The sequence below is a fragment of the Onychostoma macrolepis genome, chromosome 08 (genome assembly GCF_012432095.1).
Source record: "Onychostoma macrolepis isolate SWU-2019 chromosome 08, ASM1243209v1, whole genome shotgun sequence".
Taxonomy (NCBI): domain Eukaryota; kingdom Metazoa; phylum Chordata; class Actinopteri; order Cypriniformes; family Cyprinidae; genus Onychostoma; species Onychostoma macrolepis.
The window spans coordinates 7613787-7634162 of record NC_081162.1 but is presented as its reverse complement, the minus strand read 5'-3'; the positions used below and the strand labels follow the sequence as shown (position 1 = coordinate 7634162).

Genomic DNA, 20376 nt, shown 5'->3' with positions numbered 1-20376 from the left:
AATTACATAATGTATTTAAAAAAATAAAGCTGCACTTTAAAGTGCCCCTATTATGCCATTTCGAATATTGTCTTTTGTGCAGTGGGTAATTTAGCTGTAGGTGAATGCAAACACTCTGCAAAGTTGTAAAGCCACAAATAAATAAAAAATTAACAAAGTGCACGATAAATAAAGTTATTGTCTCCCAAAAGGAAGAATTGACTCTGAACAGCCTGAACGAATCATTAGTAATTCAAATCCCAATTCTGTGATGGCTACATGTCACTAGGTAACACATTTGCATGATTCCAGCCTATGTTCTACATTGGCTGGCCCACAAACACATCATTTTACGACTGCTTCTCTAATCTCGGGAAGTTCAACATTCACAAAACACTTGCTCTAGAAATATGGCTCAGTACCCAGTTAATTTGGACCAGTCTGCTCCACTGAATCACAACCTGTAAGTATGATAAATAATAGATGTTTATTCAAATTAGTCTCCTCTGCGTCACCCTAGCGCCATTTTGGAGAATATCCGCTGAACGGAAACTGCGTACGCTTTTCTGTGTTAGCCGCATATTGGATGTGCTGTTTTTGTTCAAATCAAAGCGTAAATATACGTAGAAGATGTATCCGCGCAGTGCGGCTGACACAGAAGAACGTACGCAGTTTCCGTCCAGCGGATATTCTCCAATATGGTACTACGCTGACGTAGAGGAGACCAACTGTTGAATAAAGTCGTTATTTTTGTTTTCTTTGCATACAAAAAGTATTCTTGTAGCTTTGTAAAATTACGGTTGAACCCCTGATATCACATGGATTATTTTACCGATCTCCTTGCTACGTTTCTGGACCTTGATCATGTAAGGACCCGTGCTGTAAGGTGAATAAAATAAGGTGATATTAAATGCATATTTTGAGAAAAAGAAAGCGTTGTATGACCTTGCATGCATGAAAACCTATTGTAGGAGATTCCCAAAACAATATTAGGAACGTTAAAAATGGCATAATAGGGGCACTTTTAGCCTGGCCAACTGTAACATGTACTGTATAGAAACAATTTTCACTCAAAATGACTCAGAAACAACAAGTAACATATTTAATTAAACATGACATTTTGAAGAAGAAACAAAGAAGATATTTTATTGTACAACCCGAATTCTGGAAATGTTGGGACGTTTTTTTAAATTTGAATAAAATGAAAACATGAAATAACACGAGCCAATATTTTATTCACAATAGAACATAGATAACATAACAAATGTTTAAACTGAGAAATTTTTAAAATTTTATGCACAAAATGAGCTAATTTCAAATTTGATGCCTGCTACAGGTCTCAAAATAGTTGGGACAGGGGCATGTTTACCATGGTGTAGCATCTCCTCTTCTTTTCAAAACAGTTTGAAGACATCTGGACATCGAGGTTATGAGTTTCTGGAGTTTTGGTGCTGGGATTTGGTCCCATTCTTGCCTGATATAGGTTTCCAGCTGCTGAAGAGTTCATGGTCGTCTTTGACGTATTTTTTGTTTAATGATGCGCCAAATGTTCTCTATAGGTGAAAGATCTAGACTGCAGGCAGACCAATTCAGCACCCGGACTCTACTACTACAAAACCATGCTGTTGTAATAGAGTAACATATGTAAAACCACATACTGCAGCTAAAACCTTTATATACCTTTCAGCATTCATAGTGTCTTCCAAAACATGCAAGCTGCCCATACCGTATGCACTTATGCACCCCCATACCATCAGAGATGCTGGCTTTTGAACTGAACGCTGATAACACGCTGGAAGGTGTGGCTTTTGCATGACAGAGCTTTAGTTGGCATCTGCAGATGGCACGGCGGATTGTGTTTACCGACAGTGGTTTCTGGAAGTATTCCTGGGCCCATTTAGTAATGTCAATGACAGAATCATGCCGATGAGTGATGCAGTGTCGTCTGAGGGCCCGAAGACCACAGGCATCCAACAAAGGTCTTCGACCTTGTTCCTTACACACAGAGATTTCTCCAATTTCTCTGAAACTTTTGATGATGTTATGCACTGTAGATGATGAGATTTGCAAAGCCTTTGCAATTTGACGTTGAGGAACGTTGTTTTTAAAGTATTCCACAATCTTTTTACGCACTCTTTCACAGATTGGAGAGCCTCTGCCCATCTTTACTTCTGAGAGACTCTGCCTCTAAGACATCCCTTTTATAGCTAATCATGTTACAGACCTGATGTCTCCCAGCTGAATCTTTTCAAAATTTCTTGCTTTTTCAGCCATTTGTTGCCCCCGTGCCAACTTTTTTGAGACCTGTAGCAGGCATCAAATTTGAAATGAGCTCATTTAGTGGATAAGTGTAAAATTTCTTCGTTTAAACAATTGTTATGTTCTCTATGTTCTATTGTGAATAAAATATTGGCTCATGAGATTTGAAAGTCTTATTTAAATTATTCAAATTTTAAAAAAATGTCCCAACATTTCTGGAATTTGGGTTGTAAAGCATACTCCAGTAATCCTTGTTTTATTCAAAAACTTGCGTTCAGCTGAAAGAAACAACTTGAGGGTGAGTAAATGACAGAATTTTACATTTTGGGTGAATTATCTTTTCTTTAAGCACCACGGAAAGATTTGGCAACCAAAAGACGACGACAAAAATGATGACAATCTGGTAACCTACCCATTCAGCATATCCATCATCAAGGACGGTCCACTCTCTGCTGTCATTACTAAACGCCACATAGTATGAAGACACATAGTCGCTCCTGAAACAACAAAACAAGAACAAGGACTGTAGATGTAGACTTTAGATAGTTTGGTAGGTCCTAAACACAATTAAGCATACTGTGCATAGGCTGCAAGGTTTTTATTGTATGTCTTACTCTAAGGGGTCATCTCGACCCTGAGTGATAACACCAGTGAACTCTGTTAGTGTGCGAGCATCCAGTTCAATCCAGTGCACCTTCTCATCAGGGTTACCACACCATGCCCCACCATTCATATCATCTTCATCACCAGACGCCTGTGAGATGACACAACATTATATTTCCTATACATTTCAGTCATGCCAGTATTTATTTTCAGAGTGAGTATCTGCATATGTTTGTACCTGAATATTGAGACGAGCTCTGTGTGAGCCATAGCGATGTTGATAAACAGAGGAAGTCAATAGCTGGTCATTCTCTATGCGATGAGACTCCATACCCAGAGGAGGACATACTGACAGACAATGCAAGCCAGAAAAAAAAACTTAATATAGACTATAATGGAGCGTAATAACTTATATTTAACTTAAAACTATACCTTACAACCTACATTTAACAATGTATAACTTCAAAACAATTTGTTCTAGAGTAATGTGCCTGAAGATGAAGGACTACATCAATGCAACTGTTTCATGAGCAGGGAGGACATTTGGAATTTCCTTTGAAAAGAACCAGCTGTGGAATTGGAACAGGATTTGGCAGGATTCAGCATCTGTAATGACTTAAAAACAGCTACAGAAGTCTTACAAAATGTTTTAAGGTCTCATATTCACTTGAAACTAATGAAGTCTTCGTCGAGATAAGATAAAACTATTTCAGTTATGTTTGTTAGCATTAACTAATTTAGCATTAGTATCTAAGACACTGAACTGAATGCCAAGGTTTTGCTTTAAGAAACGTCTTTGTTTGATAAGAACTGAGAGCTGGGAGAGCCTCAGTATTACATCACTTCACTGCTCTTATATAAGTTTATTGCATGTCAGTGTTTTATTTTATTTTTTTCACAGTTTATTTTGTCCCATGTGTATTTATTGCTCTGTTATCTATTACATGATGGATCCCATCTGGCTACGTGCCTAAACCCAGTCCCCATCACTCACTTTTAGGCTCTCTGTACACGCGTGGAGGAGGTTTGGGAATCCTGGGTTTTCTCTCTTCCTCTTCCTCTTCCTCATACCTCCTCTCTTCTCTTTCTGAGGAGACAAATTATTGGAGAAAACAAAGTTCACCACTGATATGAGCATAAAATATAAAGATTGAGCTCTTAACTTCCTGGCAGTTAAAGGGATAGTTTATCCAAAAATAAACCTGAATCACTGGACGAGTTGGCAAAAACCAGCATCATAGGAAAATATACACCGATATTTTGGCTCATTTCAAGTCAGAGTGACTGTCATGAACGTCCAAAAGTGAGTTTTGATTGAGTAACTTGTAGATCTGTACTGCTTGAGCCACAAACTATTTCAGATGGTTCTGTCCAATTTGGTGATCTGCTTCATTTAATTCACTAAAAAGAACCAGTTTAAAAGAATGATTAATTCGTGAACTGGACATCATTCCAGACTGTTTGTCTGAGGCTCTGGATTACAGGTAATAATGTAGTAAATAACATTCAGTTTCTTGCACAGACCGATCATTTTGCTTCATAAGACCTTAATATATTATCAGGAGCCAAGGTTATTCATTTTGTGTTGCCTGATATGCTTTTTTTTATTCTCAAAATTGGGCAACCACTGACTTGCATTATGTGAATGATTAAGGACCACAGTTTCAGCTAAAAAAAAATGAACATCTTGGCCACTAGCATGGCATATTGCTAACTGGTTGAAAAGATTTGATCAACTACAACTGTTATGATTCCAATAGCGGATTCACATTCTAATGAATGTGAATGCTAAAAGGTAGCGTTCATCAGTTATTACAGTATATAAATCTCCTTGGCTCAAACAAACAGAGCAATGTTTCAACAGCACCACAGAGCAACACTCCACATATAAATCAACCTGTGAATGTCTCACTAATACTTTCTGCACATTAAACTGAAAAGAGAAAGTATGTTGAAAAATTACACATGAAAAATTAACAAACTTACCTTTCACAAACAATCAGGTGAGCAATTTAAAAAGAAACATGATGAAACACATGAATCTGGCACCAAATATCTTAAACTCAGATTCTTGCTATTCTTTCGACAAACTGTTCTTAATCCTCTGGAATGCTCTGGTGCTCCGTTTACATTTATCTTTACAATCCAGAGAAGGGAGGATGTAATATAGATCTGTGCCCTGTAAAACTGAAGGTTATAGTTCTTAAAATGCTCAAAGACCATCATAGTAACAATGGTTTTCCAGGTTACATCTTGACCATACATTCGCAAATCAAAGATAATGCCCTCTAAATGTTAGCATCAGCCTTTTCTTTTTAAGCAAGTAAAAGGCCTTTTAGTGTTAGTAAAACAGTCCAACTGTCCAGAACTGGTTGTGGTTCATGTGTTTTTTTGCTGATTTTTAGTAAATGTAAGAATAACTTGTTGGTAATGTTTAAAGATGAACATTTACTGTTCTGAAGCAATTTACTGGATTATCTATACATCTTTTTTTCTTCTTTTTTTTTTTTTTTTAGAAAAATCATTTTAAAATGAAATCAAATATACACAGTATTTCCTCTCTTTGACCCCTTTATACAAATTGAGGGATGCCACATGCTTATTTTGCTGTTAATAGAGCTGAACTTTTGTTGAACCTGGAACTTTTCTTCATTACTTTTTCAGTTCGCTTTCTAATTTTGGTTGGTATCCTACGTATCAAAACTGTCCTGCTCCACTGTCTTAGGTCAGTGAAAAGGAAATTGTTCAGTTTGTTAGGAACCAAAACTGAAAACAGAGCTCATGGGAACAGGGTCTGTTCACAGTTGTTAATGAATGCTTGTCATTCAGTAATTTCCCACAAAGTCTATAATCAAGTGTAAGCAGATTGTGGGGCAGCTGGAAGACAAAGCAGAGGTGATTTCCATGCTAACTGTGTTATTTAAATAATTTGTAGTGCAGATAGTTAGAATTTGGAGACGGCAAGTTAGAAAGGCTTGATGAGGACTGTGCCAGTGTTGTCAGTAAGGTATTATTTTGTTTCAGCTCAAGACAAACCAAACAAATGGAATGAATTACAATGAAAGAACAAATTAAATGACATGATGTTGCTTGTGAATTGTATGTCCAAGTATCTGAATGAAACCAATACACTTACTGGAATAAACAATACATTAGTAAACTATTGTTGTGGTAGACTGAATGGTAGTTATGGTCCTCTAAATTGTATTGTTGTTCTGAATGTCTGTGCATGTTGAGTTCCTGCAGTTTAGTGTCTACATGTTTAGTACAACAGCGCTTTTTAAACTTGACAACTTATTTGAGGATAAAACACTGTACCTTTTTCCTCTTGCTCTTTCCTTTCTCTTTCTCTCTCTCTTTCCTTCTCCTCTTCCAGTTTCCTTTCTGTTGACAAATCAGAAACCAACGGTGTAAGTGAAAGCACTAAATAACAGTTCAGTGTCACACATTAAACAATTACAGCAAGTTTGACATGTCTGAGACCATTGAATTTGAAAAATTAGAAGTTACAACATATGAGTAAAGGTCCTTGCACACTGAGTCTGAAATTTTTGTATTTGTCATCCTTTCCTATCAAATTGCTTGTTACAGATGCGTAAACGCAGAAAATCGAACCTGATCCGATTTTTTTTTTTTTTATGACGGACGAAAGTTTCGGAGGCAGTGTGTAAACGTGATTGACACAACGTGAGCTTGTATTTATTTTTCAACGTGCAAAAAATTCGGACGAAAATTTTGGACTTTATTTTTTTTTCGGATTTTATGCAATGACCTTAAGAAATAATCCAAATTCTGAGCTTTTAGGTCACTAATCAAGTAAATTACATGGATCATGTGAACTTATCTATCTATCTTCATTAAAGCAAAAGAGGATAAACCAAATACTAAATTCAAAATATATAAGACAATACTGGCTGAAAGTCATATTTGCAGCTTAAGTGGATTAGATAAAAACTGAATCAGATAATCAAATCAAAATTGTCCTCAAGGCTTTTGCCAGATTTCCATTTTTATACCCTAATAAAAACAGGCTCTGGCTGCATAATCAGAAACGTGTGACTTTTTTTTTTTTTACTCCAGGAGTTCCGTTACTTAATAAAATTTTCTCTAAGATAAGTGCTCCACGCACCACATATCATTTTACCTCGTAAATCTCAATAACAGAAATCAAAAGCTTTTTTCTAAATGCACTTAAGGTATTTTACAATAAGGTCCAATAAGTTAACAACATTAGTTAATTCATCAACTAACAATAACTAACAATGAGCAAAACATATGTTACAGTATTTAATAATCTTTGTTTAAGTCAAAAGGAGTACAACTATTCGTTGTTTATTCATATTAGCTCAAATCTATTACAAATATTAACAAATACAACTTTGGATTTTAGTAAAGTATTAGTAAATTTTGAAATTAATATTAACTAAAATTAATAAATGCTTTAAAAGTATTGGTAACACTTTACAATAAGGTTCCATTTGTAAAAATTAGTTAACCACATTAGTTAAACTAACAATGCAAAATACTTCTAAAGCATTTATTAATCTTAGTTAATGTTGATTTCAACATTTACTAATACATTATTAATATGAAAAGTAGTATTAATGTTAGTTAATGGACCTGAGCTAACATGGACTAAGAATGAACAGTTTTATTTTTATTAACGAAATGTAATGCTCATTGTTAGTTAATGCATTAAATATAGTTAACAAGTGGAACCTTATAAAGTGTTACTGAAGTATTTTTTCATTGACTAATTTTATCAACCATACTGCAAAGTGTTAGCGTTTTTTTCTTTTCATTTTATGAGTAAGATTTAGTTGGGGAGGAGATACGCTGCACAACAACAGTAATTTTCATCTAATGGCAACATGACTTAAAATTTTCAGCCTGACATCAAGCGGCACCTCTGCGTCTCTGAAACTGTTTATTTGAGTGCAGAAATGACAGGTCACGCTGTCTGTACGCTCATTAAGATGAGAGTGAGGCAAACACCTCTCATGCAGTCTCACTTTGTTTGTTTTCTTTTTAAAATAGACTAGAGCAACAAAGCAGTATGTACCATGTCCATATTCATATTCTTCATACCAGTTGTTTTCAAATGGAGGGATGGTGGGCTCTTCTGTGACAGAAAAGAAAAGAAATGGTTCAATTTGGGAGTTTTATTGACAGTACAGTAGAGAAACTTTAATGACTCATAAAATGTTTGCTAAATGTCTGTCGCCGCTGGTCTGCTGTCTTTTGTAAGAACCACACCAGACATTGTGGATTTTTAATGGCGTAAAAACAAAATGGGTGTATATTGTGGTTAACTTTTTATTTGATTCACACACAAATTTACAGGGTGCTTAAATTCACAGTTTTGTAATGTCAAATGTATTACTAAAACAAGTCTACTTTTTTTTGTCTGTGTTTAACATGTTTTAGAACTATAGTTACAATTACATAATGGAGACATGACGTAATTTTAAGATACAGTAGTAGCAGCAGTCTGCAGTAATAGTAAAACAAAGAAGGAGCACAAGAACATTTAATAAATCGTAATTTATTCTCATTTTATATTGAATAGGACACAGTGTTTAGAAGTAATGATAGGTTTACCTGTGGTAGTGTAATGCCAGTCATTGTCGGTAGAGCTGATCTCTTTGCCATCAGGGAAAGGCATGTTTTCTGCCACCTCGTCTGTTCCCAAAGAATAAACGTATAAGTTTATTAGCTGAACAATCAGTCATATGTGACCATTACTAACTACAGGTCATAATTAATGTAAAAACCTTAATTACTGGAAGACTCACATCTGGCATCCCAGTAATCATCTTCATCAGGTGGACGGCCGGCGATCACAGATGTTGTAGGTGTGGGTTCATCCACCTTCCAATAGTCATCATCTACAAATAGGTAAAAGGAAGTGTTGATCATGACGAACAAAAGTGGTGTTTATTTATACAGACATGAGTGGTATTCTGCTTACATGAGTCAGGATAAGGCGGGGAATACTCATCTGTGTCGGGAGGAAAGTCCGTTGGGAATTCTGTGGTTTTCTCTGTTGGAGGGTCTGTGGGCTTTGCTGCTGCTGTTGTTGTCTCCGCAAGAAATTCTGTGGATACCAAACAGTCTTTGTGAGTGCAAGTCAATTCTAATGAGTCATATTCCATGGAATGAAATCTTGATTGTATTCCAGGTGCAGCATGTTCTCCAAGGTTGTTTAACAATGATATATGCTTCAGTAGAAGCCACAATTCATTTTTTTTTAAATGGACAAATAGCTGAATTCCAGGTGAAGAACTACACCACCCATAATTCCTGAGGAGAGATCCACCAATCAGAGAAGCTGCTGTTACCATACAAATCTAAATAAACGCATTTCAACAGTTTTATATTTTATGGCATTCACAATGCTTCATTGGATGAGGTAATTCATTTGTAATTTGATAGTCATATACTGTTTTGCTTCAAATCAGAGTGTGCAATGTTATGATCAATCTCTGAATGATTCATCGCTGGTTGGTTTGGTCGTTGAGTCTTTATAAAGAATGTTTTGAAATCCCCATGGAGAAAACAAGTGGGAAATGCACTTCTACAGAACCAAGGCGGTCACTGTTCTGCTCCAGTCCACACCAAAAATACACAGATCTAAAAGACTGAGTCTTTTTAATGAGAAGGGCTTTTCTAACCTTCATCCCAGTATTGGTCAGGTTCAGGGTCATAAAACTCCTCATCGTACTCAATGGCCACAGTGGTTGTGGGAGCCACAGTGGTGGTGGTGGTCATAGTGGTGGTCTCCTCCTTGTTCTTCTTGCCTTTCTTCTTCCCACCCTTCTCTCCTTTGTTCTTCTTCTCGCCCTTGGGTTTCTTGGTGGGCTTGGGAGCTTTGGGCTTCTTGGTGGGCTTGGGCTCTTTCTGTCGTTTTCCTCTTCCCTCCCTCTCAGTTTCTCGACGCATTCTCTTGGCTTAAAGAACACAGAAAAAATGAAAGAGAATGAAAAAAACAACCTGGCAAAAAATAACTCTTGAATTTTGGAACAAGTGAGAAAACTTTATAGCTCAATCATAAACTATAACCATACATCTAGTTCATGTAAGAGCTAGTTGAAGGTTACTTTGCGGTTAGTCTCAAACTGTCGGATGCATATTGGAAACAAAACTGTCACTTTCCAAAAACAATAATCTTATTGGTTGCAATTACGCAATTTCCATTCCAGGGTTTACAGGCCGTGTTTACAAAGTGCAGTTTTTGGATGTCACATGTCGGTTGGATGGTCTGTCCGTGTAGGTGGTTCGTGGCTAGAATACATTGCAAAGTTGACCATACTTTAAACCCACAGTCAAATGTCTCTGCAAGATATATATATATATATATATATATAAACAAAAAATACAGTTAAATTCCATTATTCAGTTTACTTTTGACTCTAAATAAATTGACAAAAAGTCCAAATATTCTCCAAGTATAATGCAAGTCCTATTTGGAAGCACTTTTCCCCACTAGTTTAAGCTTTTTTCAGTGTTTACTGCGAGTTAAACCTCTCTCTGATGTTAAGTACCTGCTAAAACTGAATGTTCTAAAATGGGGCTTTTAGGTTTTAACGATTTTAGGTAACCTCTTCCGAACAGTTCCTAAAAGTTATTTTAAGCTTTTTTAAGAGTGATTTTAAAGAGTGTAGACATATCTCACAGCTGTAAACAAAAGTATCTGTCATGTCTGTTTTGTTTGAGTCTGTCATGACCAAAATCTTGCCAGGCTTAATTGATTTGAGCTGCTTAATCAAATGCAAGAAGTTTCGGGAAATCATACCTAGAATCAGCCAATTCTGGTAGTCTAGTTTTCTGCAACACTGACTCCCTCAATCAACCCATGTTTCTTGGACGCTTTGTAACAGGAATGTACAAAGAGAAAAGGAATGTATCTGTGTCTACCAGGATGTCTGGCTACACTTTGATAATTCCCTCCAAACTTCCAACACATTGTTCTGGACGACTCACTAATTCAAGCATGATTCACACAGCCCCTCTAGTCACTTCTGCTCCAGATTTCTCTACATATACAAATAATTTCTATGACATAAAATAATAATAAAATTTTGCACAGTCAATTTTAAGGTCTGTTTAGGCAAGGCAAGTTTATTTATATAGCACATTTCATACACAGTGGTAATTCAAAGCGCTTTACATAAAAGGAAGTGCAACAGTCATTAAAAATAATAATAACAAGAAATTAAAAATAATAATAATCACAACAATAAAAACAAAGTTATTTAAAAATTTATTTAAAAAGAATTTAAAACATTTAAGAATAGAAAGTGAGTATACATAGTGCAATCAGTTCGGACGTTGCACAGTGCTCATTCAACAAATGCACAGCTAAACAGATGAGTTTTGAGTCTGGATTTAAATGTGGCTAATGTTTTAGCACATCTGATCTCTTCTGGAAGCTGGTTCCAACTGCAGGCGGCATAATAGCTAAAAGCGGACTCCCCTTGTTTTGTGTGAACCCTTGGTATTTCTAACTGACTCGATCCTAATGATCTGAGTGGTCTGTTAGGTTTATATTCAGTGAGCATATCTCCAATGTATTTAGGTCCTAGGCCATTTAGAGATTTATAAACGAGTAAAAGTACTTTAAAATCAATCCTAAATGTAACTGGAAGCCAGTGTAAGGACCTGAGGACTGGTGTGATATGCTCAAATTTTCTGGTTCTAGTCAGAATCCTGGCAGCAGCGTTCTGGATGAGCTGCAGCTGTCTAATGGTCTTCTTTGGAAGGCCGGTGAGGAGACCATTACAATAATCCACCCTGCTGGTGATAAAGGCATGAACAAGTTTCTCCAAGTCTTGACTGGAAACAAAACATCCAATTCTTGCAATGTTTTTAAGATGATAGTATGCTGATTTAGTTACTGCTTTGACATGACTACTAAAACTAAGGTCTGTCTCTAGAAACACCCCAAGATTTTTGACTTGGTTTTTAGTTGATTGACCCCTAGAGTCAAGGTATGCATTCACCTTGAGAACTTCATCTTTGTTTCCAAATGCAATGACTTCAGTTTTCTCCTTGTTTAACTGAAGAAAGTTCTGGCACATCCAACTGTTAATTTCATCAATGCATTGGCAGAGGGAGTAAATGGGGCTATAGTCATTTGGAGATAAGGCTAGGTAAATCTGGGTATCATCAGCATAGCTGTGATAGGCAATTTGGTTCTTTCTCATTATTTGACTTAGTGGGAGCATATACAGGCTAAACAAGAGTGGTGCAAGAATTGAGCCTTGTGGGACTCCGCATGTCATGGACGTCCACTTAGACTTATGCTCTCCTATACTCACATAATAACCTCTCCCTTTTAAGTATGACCTGAACCATCTGAGTACCATCCCAGAAAGCCCGACCCAGTTTTCCAGTCTCTCTAGAAGTGTTATGATCAACAGTGTCAAACACAGCACTAAGATCTACTAGCACCAGCACTGATATTTTGCCAAAATCAGAATTGAGGCGAATATCATTTATTATCTTAATAAGCGCGGTCTCTGTACTGTGATGCGCTCGGAAACCAGATTGAAAATTGTCCAGGTATCCATTTGAGTTTAAGTAGTTGTTCAGCTGATTAAAAACCACCTTTTCAATAATCTTACCTATGAAAGGAAGATTTGATATTGGTCTATAGTTGTTCAACATTGTGTTATCAAGATTGCGCTTTTTCAGAAGGGGCTTAACAACTGCTGTGTTCAGGGAGTTTGGAAAAGTCCCAGTAAGAAGTGAGGCGTTAACCACTTCTAAGAGATCTGCTTCTAAACAGTTAAGCACACTTTTGAAAAAAGATGTTGGGAAGTGTGTCAAGATAGCAGGTTGACGATTTAAGGTGCTGTACTATTTCTTCCAACATTTTGCTATAAATTGCTTCAAAAACAGACATAGTCACTTCTTTTTGAAATTGCGGTCGAATCTGTGTGACCTCTGCAAAAGTAGATATGCCAATCTCCTTTCTGATATTATTGATCTTCTCAGAAAAGGAGGAAGCAAACTCATAGCATTTACTGTCGGAGAGCATTTCACTGGGAATTTGACTTGGGGGGTTTGTTAGTCTCTCCACAGTAGCAAAAAGAGTGCGGGTGTTGTTTAAGTTACTGTTTATAAGGTTTGAGAAGAAGGTCTGTCTAGCTGTGGCTAGTTCCACATTGAAAGCATGAAGGCTGTCTTTATAGATGCTATAGTGAATTTCAAGTTTTGTCTTCCGCCACATCCGCTCAGCTTTTCTGCATTGTCTTTTCATACTCTGAACTGCTGTTGATTTTCTCCATGGTGATTTTTGTCTGCCATTCTTCTTGCAGACCCTTGCCGGAGCAATATCATCAATAACATTCTCAACTTTTGAGTTAAAAGAATCCAGGAGAAGATCAACAGAGTCTGCAGAAATGCTTGGTGTTAAAGATATAGCCTTCATAAATAGCGCACTGGTGTTCTCGTTAATGCATCTATTTCTGACAGAGACAGATCTAGATTCAGTGTTAACAGAGATCAATATATCAAAGAAAATACAGAAGTGATCAGATAGTGCTACATCCTTAATAACAATGGATGAAATGTTTAGACCTCTACTGATGAGTAAATCTATATTCTACCTCTATATAGTAAGATTATGACATTTTTTTAATGATAAAGAAATTGAACATCCATCAGAGAGTCTGTTAGTGATTCATTTTGCATGTTTGCTCATATTGCGGTAGCTGACACTGAAGGGCAGGTTTTGAGAAGGGGTGGTTGAAGATTGCAAAATGGCAAAAGTTAGCAAAATGTTAATCACTTACAGCACATTTAAGTGTAAACACATTTTAACACATTCATATTTGAAACACTAAATGTGACCCTGGACCACAAAACCAGTCTTAAGTCGATGGGGTTAGCCAAAAATACAAAAATTATAGATTTTTCTTTATGCCAAAAATCATTAGTATATTAAGTAAAGATCATGTTCCATGAAGATATTTTGTAAATTTACTACTGTAAATATATCAAAACGTCATTTTTGATTAGTAATATGCATTGCTAAGAATTCATGTGAACAACTTTAAAGGCGATTTTCTAAATATTTAGATTTTTTTGCACCCTCAGATTCCAGATTTTAAAATAGTTGTATCTCAGCCAATATTGCCCGATCCTAACAAACCATACATCAATGGAAAGCTTATTTATTCAGCTTTCAGATTTCGAAAAATTGATACTTAAAGACTGGTTTTGTGGTCCAGGGTCACAAATATATTCAAACACCACTTTTTGTATTATTGCCTCCTTATGATGAACAGCTTATTGTATTCCTTATTTTAGTCACTTTTGATAAAAGCGTCTCCTAAATGAATACATGTAGTAAAGTCACATAGTTCAGTATTTTAATTAAGAGGTCCTCGCTGCAGCCTGTAGCACTGGACTATATCCACTACGTAGTGGATGTTTTACGCGCATGCACTGTATAGGTCTCAAATAAAGTCATATTTTTATTTACATTTAATCATTTTGCAGACGCTTTTATCCAAAGCAACTTAGTCTAATGACTTAGTCTAAGTCAAGTATAACGCAGTACATGTAGCAAGGGTTTTTGACCTACATTACATTACAATGTAAAAACTTTAATGTCTAAATTCATCCACAATGTTTTTGTCTTTACTGGCGACTTCAAAGTTTTTTTGTTTTTTTTCATATGTTATCGCCAGGATGCCCACATCAGTGCTGTATCCATTATTATAAGGATACAATAAGCACTGTAACATGATATGAAGAGTTTATTTGCAAAAGCATTTTTTTAACCTAGTCAAAATAACCCAACTGCAGTTTGATTGATATTAATTGGAATGCACAATGAAGAAACATGATTTCTGACATGAGTTATCTGTTTTTGCAAATGAACTCTTCATATGCAGACGTTGCACAGTAAATAGCTAATTATAAAGATATACATCACTCTGACAGAGTTAGCCTACATGTCTTTTTTGATTGTATCCGTGTTTATTTAAATTTAATTGGGGATATTAAATTAATGCCGATCCATTTATTTTATTTAGATTTTATATTATTCTAATATAGCTATTACAAACATTTTCAATAGGCTAATAATAATAATAATAATAAACCGTTAAATTTATATTAAGACTTTACCTCGCTAATAACACCTCAGTCAGGTAAAATAAATGTTTTATTAATTGCTTTTCACACATCGTCTGATACAATACAAAACACTCAAAAAAAGTCTCCATAGAGAGAGAGAGAGAGCGTGCTCTCGTAATGGAATGGATGGTATGTTTAGCCATTAGGTCTATCTATCTCCAGGGATTTAACTTGCATATGAATAACACACAAAAAAATAGAAATGGTCATCTTTGTGTTAATATACCTTGTCCCCGACTGTGTGTGTATTTATTTGTTGGACATAGGATTGACTGTGAAAACCCGGGATAAGGGGTCTATTGGCTAACGGAACCCCGACTGACAGGATTGTTTTTCTTCTTTTTATTTTTATTCTGTATAAAAAAGATGTCCGCATATTTTAGTGGGCCTATAACTTTTATACTCTGTCATGTAGGCCTATAGAACAGAGAGTGAGAACGAAAAATAATAAGTGATTCATGAACGAATTATTGACAGAACTATAAGACTATTATGGAAAAATAAAGACAATAGAACCCATTTTTTCATAAAGAACAAACAAAATTGTAATTAGTAGATTTGTATTTCCAAAACGAACCAAACGAATAAAAAATAAACTCGTTCATTCAAAACTGCGCCATCCTTGCTTAAATAAGTTTGAATAGCCTGCACTACTGGTTTAAAATCACAGTATACTATTTGTGTAAGCCTATGAAACACACCTATATATCTCGTAATTACAGTTTAATTTACATTTAATACTAGATTTAATGACAGCCCCACTTTGCGAATGCAAAGGCTGCAGCGAGGACAGACTCATTTTAACAGTTACTGACAAAACAATGAATGCAGAATGTTAAATTAGTCATAAAGACTGTCATATAGTCATAAAAACTGGATTTCACTTCTTATCATAATATTTGTGATAATAATTATATAATGTAAATACTTACAAAGGATGTTCAGCTTGACTGTGGCTTGTGATTCTATGTCCCCATTTCTGGCCGCACATTTGTATATGCCAGCATTGTTTAAATTGGCATTGAGAACAATGAGAGTGGACAAGGAATTGCCACGATTGTGCACCACGAGATTGTCATGTCTTCTCAGAATCTTATCACCATTAGGAGAAAACCAGTTGATCTCCTCTGAATCCCCATAAACTAAGAAAGAACAGAGAAAAATTATTGGACTGAATTAGCATGTGAGCTAGTTCAACAACAAGTGCAAGTTCAAACACTGCCTAATGTTTTCATTATTCAGTCTAATTCTGTTCCAAACCCCTATGACTTTCTTTCTTCCATGGAAACAAAAGAACTTTTAGATGAATTTCCTAGTTGTTCTTTTCAAACTACTTTTGCACTCTATTCCAAGCCATTTGATAGCTTTGTGTGAAGAACAGACTGCAATTTATGTTTTCATCAATTAAAATGTCCCCCATGCTCTCATATGAAATACTGTGTGGTGCCATTAATGTCAATGAAATTTAGTCTCAAATGGAACGCATTTGAATTTTGTAGTCCAACTTAGAGCTTTATTGGCTCGTTTATTTAGTGAATGATGACTTACATTTCTGTCTGTCCCTCACACAAACCTCATATGACTTAAAAATACTCGTAGCTTGTCATCTTGGAATTTGACCGATCCAATCCCCTTCAGTTTCAATATATTGAAAAGAGTAGCCAAGGTGTTCTCCAAAAATTCACCTTTTGTTATCCATGGAAGAAAAGAAATGGTTTGGAAAAACATGAGGTTGAGTAAATGATAACAGGACTATTATTTTATTGTTAAACTGTCTTCTCACCTTTGCAAATCAATCGTTTGTGTTGTCCAACTCGAATCTTTGCATAGGATGGGATTATCTTCACTCGCCGAAGACCTAGAGAAACATAAATGATTTTTGGCTCTTCATTTCCACATTTTTCCACATTGTCAACTCATATTTAATTGAAGCTGCACTCTACTACGCACACAGACTGTCCCATTTAGAGTTCATAGCCTCATATGTTGACACAGACGCTCTGGCTCTTGAAACTCATCCTGTCCCGTCTCCAAAGGGCAGTTTCTTCCCTGCTGGGAAAGTTTTAAGCAACATTCTTGCCTGTTGCTGTGAAGTCATTACCTACACAGAGCTAGTCCACAACGCCAGTCCTCAGGAGTAATCTGGCAATAGTTTACTTAGCTGTCAATCAGCACAGGCTCACAATGAAGCGGGGTTCAAAACCCTGTTTTTTTTTTACCTTTTTGCAATTTTTATTGCCAGAGAGGCAAAAAAGAAAATGATGAGGAGAAAAGCAAGAACATGATCAGTCAAACTCATAGCGTCCACATGAACACCAGAGCATGTGCACAAACCACTACTACGCAGTTTAGGGTGAAACAGGACAAATGACAGAGGTCACTGGGTTTCACAGTTTCTTTCCATGCATAATGGTAAAACTCTTTTCAAACTGTTCAGAAATTTCCAAAAAATACTATCTTCCAAGTGTTTCCTGGAGAACAGTTTGCTTTTAAAACTTTATAAGGTCAGTTCCAAGATCAGATTTTACAGATTGGCAAAGAATCAAACGTCTGACCCTTTTCAGCCTGACCGTCTCTGTCCTAACAGATGGGAGCAAAGCCTGGGCTGGTGCACAGGTGTGTTTGAAGTCTAGCTGGTATACCAGAGCATCTTCAGATTCAAGAGCCACAGCTGCGCCAAAACCGAGGCAAGTAGCCAAGGATGTTAAAACGAACACCCAAAAATGAAAATTCTGTCATTACTCCCCCTCTTGTCGTTCCAAACCCGTAAAACCTTCGTTCATCTTCAGGACACAAATTAAGATATTTTTAATGAAATCAGAGAGCTTTCTGCCCCTCCATAGACAGCAAGGGTACTACCAGTTTAAGGCCCAGAAAGGTACCAAGAACATCGACAAAATAGACCATGTGACATCAGTGGTTCAACTGTAATTTTATGAAGCTACAAGAATAAATTTTGTGCGCAAAGAAAGCGAAAACAACGACTTTATTCAATAATTTCTTCTTCCATGACAGCCTTTGCCACGAGTTCAAGAGAGTATACGACGCATGCATGCACACACTGTACATAAAACATGTTTTCATAAACACGTCTGAACATTTCAATAGAGAGAACGACTTGCAAATTTTCTTGCCCAGCCTTACGTATTTGAACCAGAATATACAGACAATGAACTAAGAGAGATGCACGTCAGAACGCCGGCTCCTGCGTCAGTGGTACTATGTACTGCAGTGAATATGAAGAGAAGAGATGAAATTGTTGAATGAAATCATTATTTTTGTTTTCTTTGTGCACAAAAATTATTCTTGTAGCTTCATAAAATTATGGTTAAACCACTGATGTCACATGGTCTATTTTATGTCCTTACTACCTTTCTGGGCCTTAAACATGGTAGTTACGTTGCTGTCTATGCAGGGTCAGAAAGCTCTCAGATTTCATCAAAAATATCTTAATTTGTGTTCCGAAGAAGTCTTACGGGTTTGGAACGACATGAGGGTGAGTAATTAATGACAGACTTTTCATTTTTGGGTGAACTATCCCTTGAAACCTGAAACCCTAACATGAAACCCTGTTCAAAACTCATTTTACTTGGTCAATGTGCCATTTTTTTTTTAAATAAAAGTAAATTCAACAAGAAAAAAGAAGTAGGGTGGCACTTGATTTGATCAACCTGGAATTGATTGGATTGTGAGAGGTTGGCATTCCATACCAAAACAAAGCCAAAACGAATTTGAGCTTGCTAAAATAATTCTTGCTATTGGCCAATGACAACCAATAGCCTGTGAGGCTATTACATCAGCAAAAGAAAAGTCATCTCAGAAGAAGAGCAAGTTATTATTAAAAATTGCAAAATCTTTTCTTCTTGGAATAATGTGCTTTGATGAATCCTTCACAATAAGACCAGGAACATAGGTCAATAGTGATTTCATGTTGACTTTAAGTCACAAAAAACAATCAAAAGGGCTCTTACTCTCCTACCAAGGCAACAATCTCTATGAAAATCTTGTGAAAGGCTGCTCACTACTAAGAGAGTGACCAATGACACTATGGATATTTCTGTCTAAGACATGTATAGTAAACGCATACATTCCTACTGGGTTCCATGGGGTAATTCAACAATGTTGGGAAGGTTCCTCTGTTTTTCCCATTACTTTTTATAATTTTCTGATCTGTCCAGTATGTCAGAGTGAGTCTGCTTCCCTGCATTTAATGGAAATGCTGTGTTATTGAATACCAAAAAGCCTGCCAGTAACCATATTTTCCAAACCTCAGCAACAGTGCTGCTATTAACTCTTAAATTAACTCCTTAATCCAAGTTGCAAGCATAATGAAGCCGTGACGTTCTTTTGAAACCCAAGGATTAAAGTCTGTCTGCGATGTGTACAGCGCTAGTTTTTCGGCTTCTCCATTCGTCACACCATGTCAGCTAAATATTCATTTGTACTGGCGATCAGCAGCGATTTTCTTCCTCAGTGAGTTGGCTTCTTAGACTTGGCTTCTCCAAGCACAGGTGCAAGTATTGAGTATGCTGTTGTAACCAAGAGCTTTGCTCATGTAACTACATAAGACAGAGATTCTTGTTTTTACAAAGTACCACTCAAAATGTGCTGTAAACTATGTGGAAAATATAACCGGTCAACATAAATGCAGTGTGTTGCTGGATTTTGTTCCAAATCACAAAAAATTTGCACTTGGTTGAAGGTGACAACACATTTAACCCTTGTGGTCTGTTGAGACTGATTTTGTAGTTTCTTATACTTTAGGTCCCAATGACCATTTTTACATAATTAAACCCAGTAGACATATTATTGAAGCTTTCAGGGATGAAATATCAACCTGACAATGTTTATCCACTGGGAATTGATTGGCTTGTGAAATGCTGGCATTACATTCCAAAACAGAGCCAGAACGAATGTGAATTGCAAGCATAATGAAGCCATGACATTCTTTTGAAACACAAGGACGAAAGTCTGTCATATTCATTTGTATTGGCATTCAGCAATATTTTCCTTCCTCAATAAGTTAGCTTCTTAAATGTGACGTCTCCAAGCGCAGGTGCAAGTACATTTTTATACACCAGAGCAAAAAAAACATGACCGACAACAGCTTTTTTTCATTTGTACCTGCTCTTCTGTCCTCCACATGTTGCTTTGGGCTGTGTGGCTGATCTCTGAGTTGCTGTGTTGTGTCAGTCCGTTTACAGTCCAGACGTGAACCAGCAGGGACAGACAGAGAACTGACAGTGCTGCCTGGTCCCTCAGTCCCACCATGGTGCCTTATTCACTGCCGCAAACAGAAGAGGTGATCCACGGACAGTATTTCTGAGGAGAGAAGTGAGAGTGAGTGCTGGAGAGGGAGAGAGAGAGAATGTGTGAGAAGGGGAG

At 36.5% G+C, this 20376-nt stretch overlaps 1 protein-coding gene across 1 annotated transcript in view; it reads right to left on the bottom strand.

Moving 5' to 3' along the window:
- The window catches only part of aebp1b (AE binding protein 1b), a 26834-nt gene extending 6458 nt beyond the window's left edge, over positions 1 to 20376 (bottom strand). Inside the window, exons 1-14 of the mRNA XM_058785943.1 lie at positions 20138 to 20376; positions 19029 to 19063; positions 16775 to 16849; positions 15924 to 16133; positions 9516 to 9791; positions 8813 to 8938; positions 8637 to 8729; positions 8443 to 8523; positions 7904 to 7963; positions 6160 to 6225; positions 3836 to 3928; positions 3080 to 3189; positions 2853 to 2992; positions 2651 to 2735 (exon numbers count right to left, since the gene is read on the bottom strand). Of these exons, the coding sequence (XP_058641926.1) occupies positions 2651 to 2735; positions 2853 to 2992; positions 3080 to 3189; positions 3836 to 3928; positions 6160 to 6225; positions 7904 to 7963; positions 8443 to 8523; positions 8637 to 8729; positions 8813 to 8938; positions 9516 to 9791; positions 15924 to 16133; positions 16775 to 16849; positions 19029 to 19063; positions 20138 to 20262 (1575 nt within the window). The 5' untranslated portion in view covers positions 20263 to 20376. The remainder of the gene's footprint in view (positions 1 to 2650; positions 2736 to 2852; positions 2993 to 3079; positions 3190 to 3835; positions 3929 to 6159; positions 6226 to 7903; positions 7964 to 8442; positions 8524 to 8636; positions 8730 to 8812; positions 8939 to 9515; positions 9792 to 15923; positions 16134 to 16774; positions 16850 to 19028; positions 19064 to 20137) is intronic.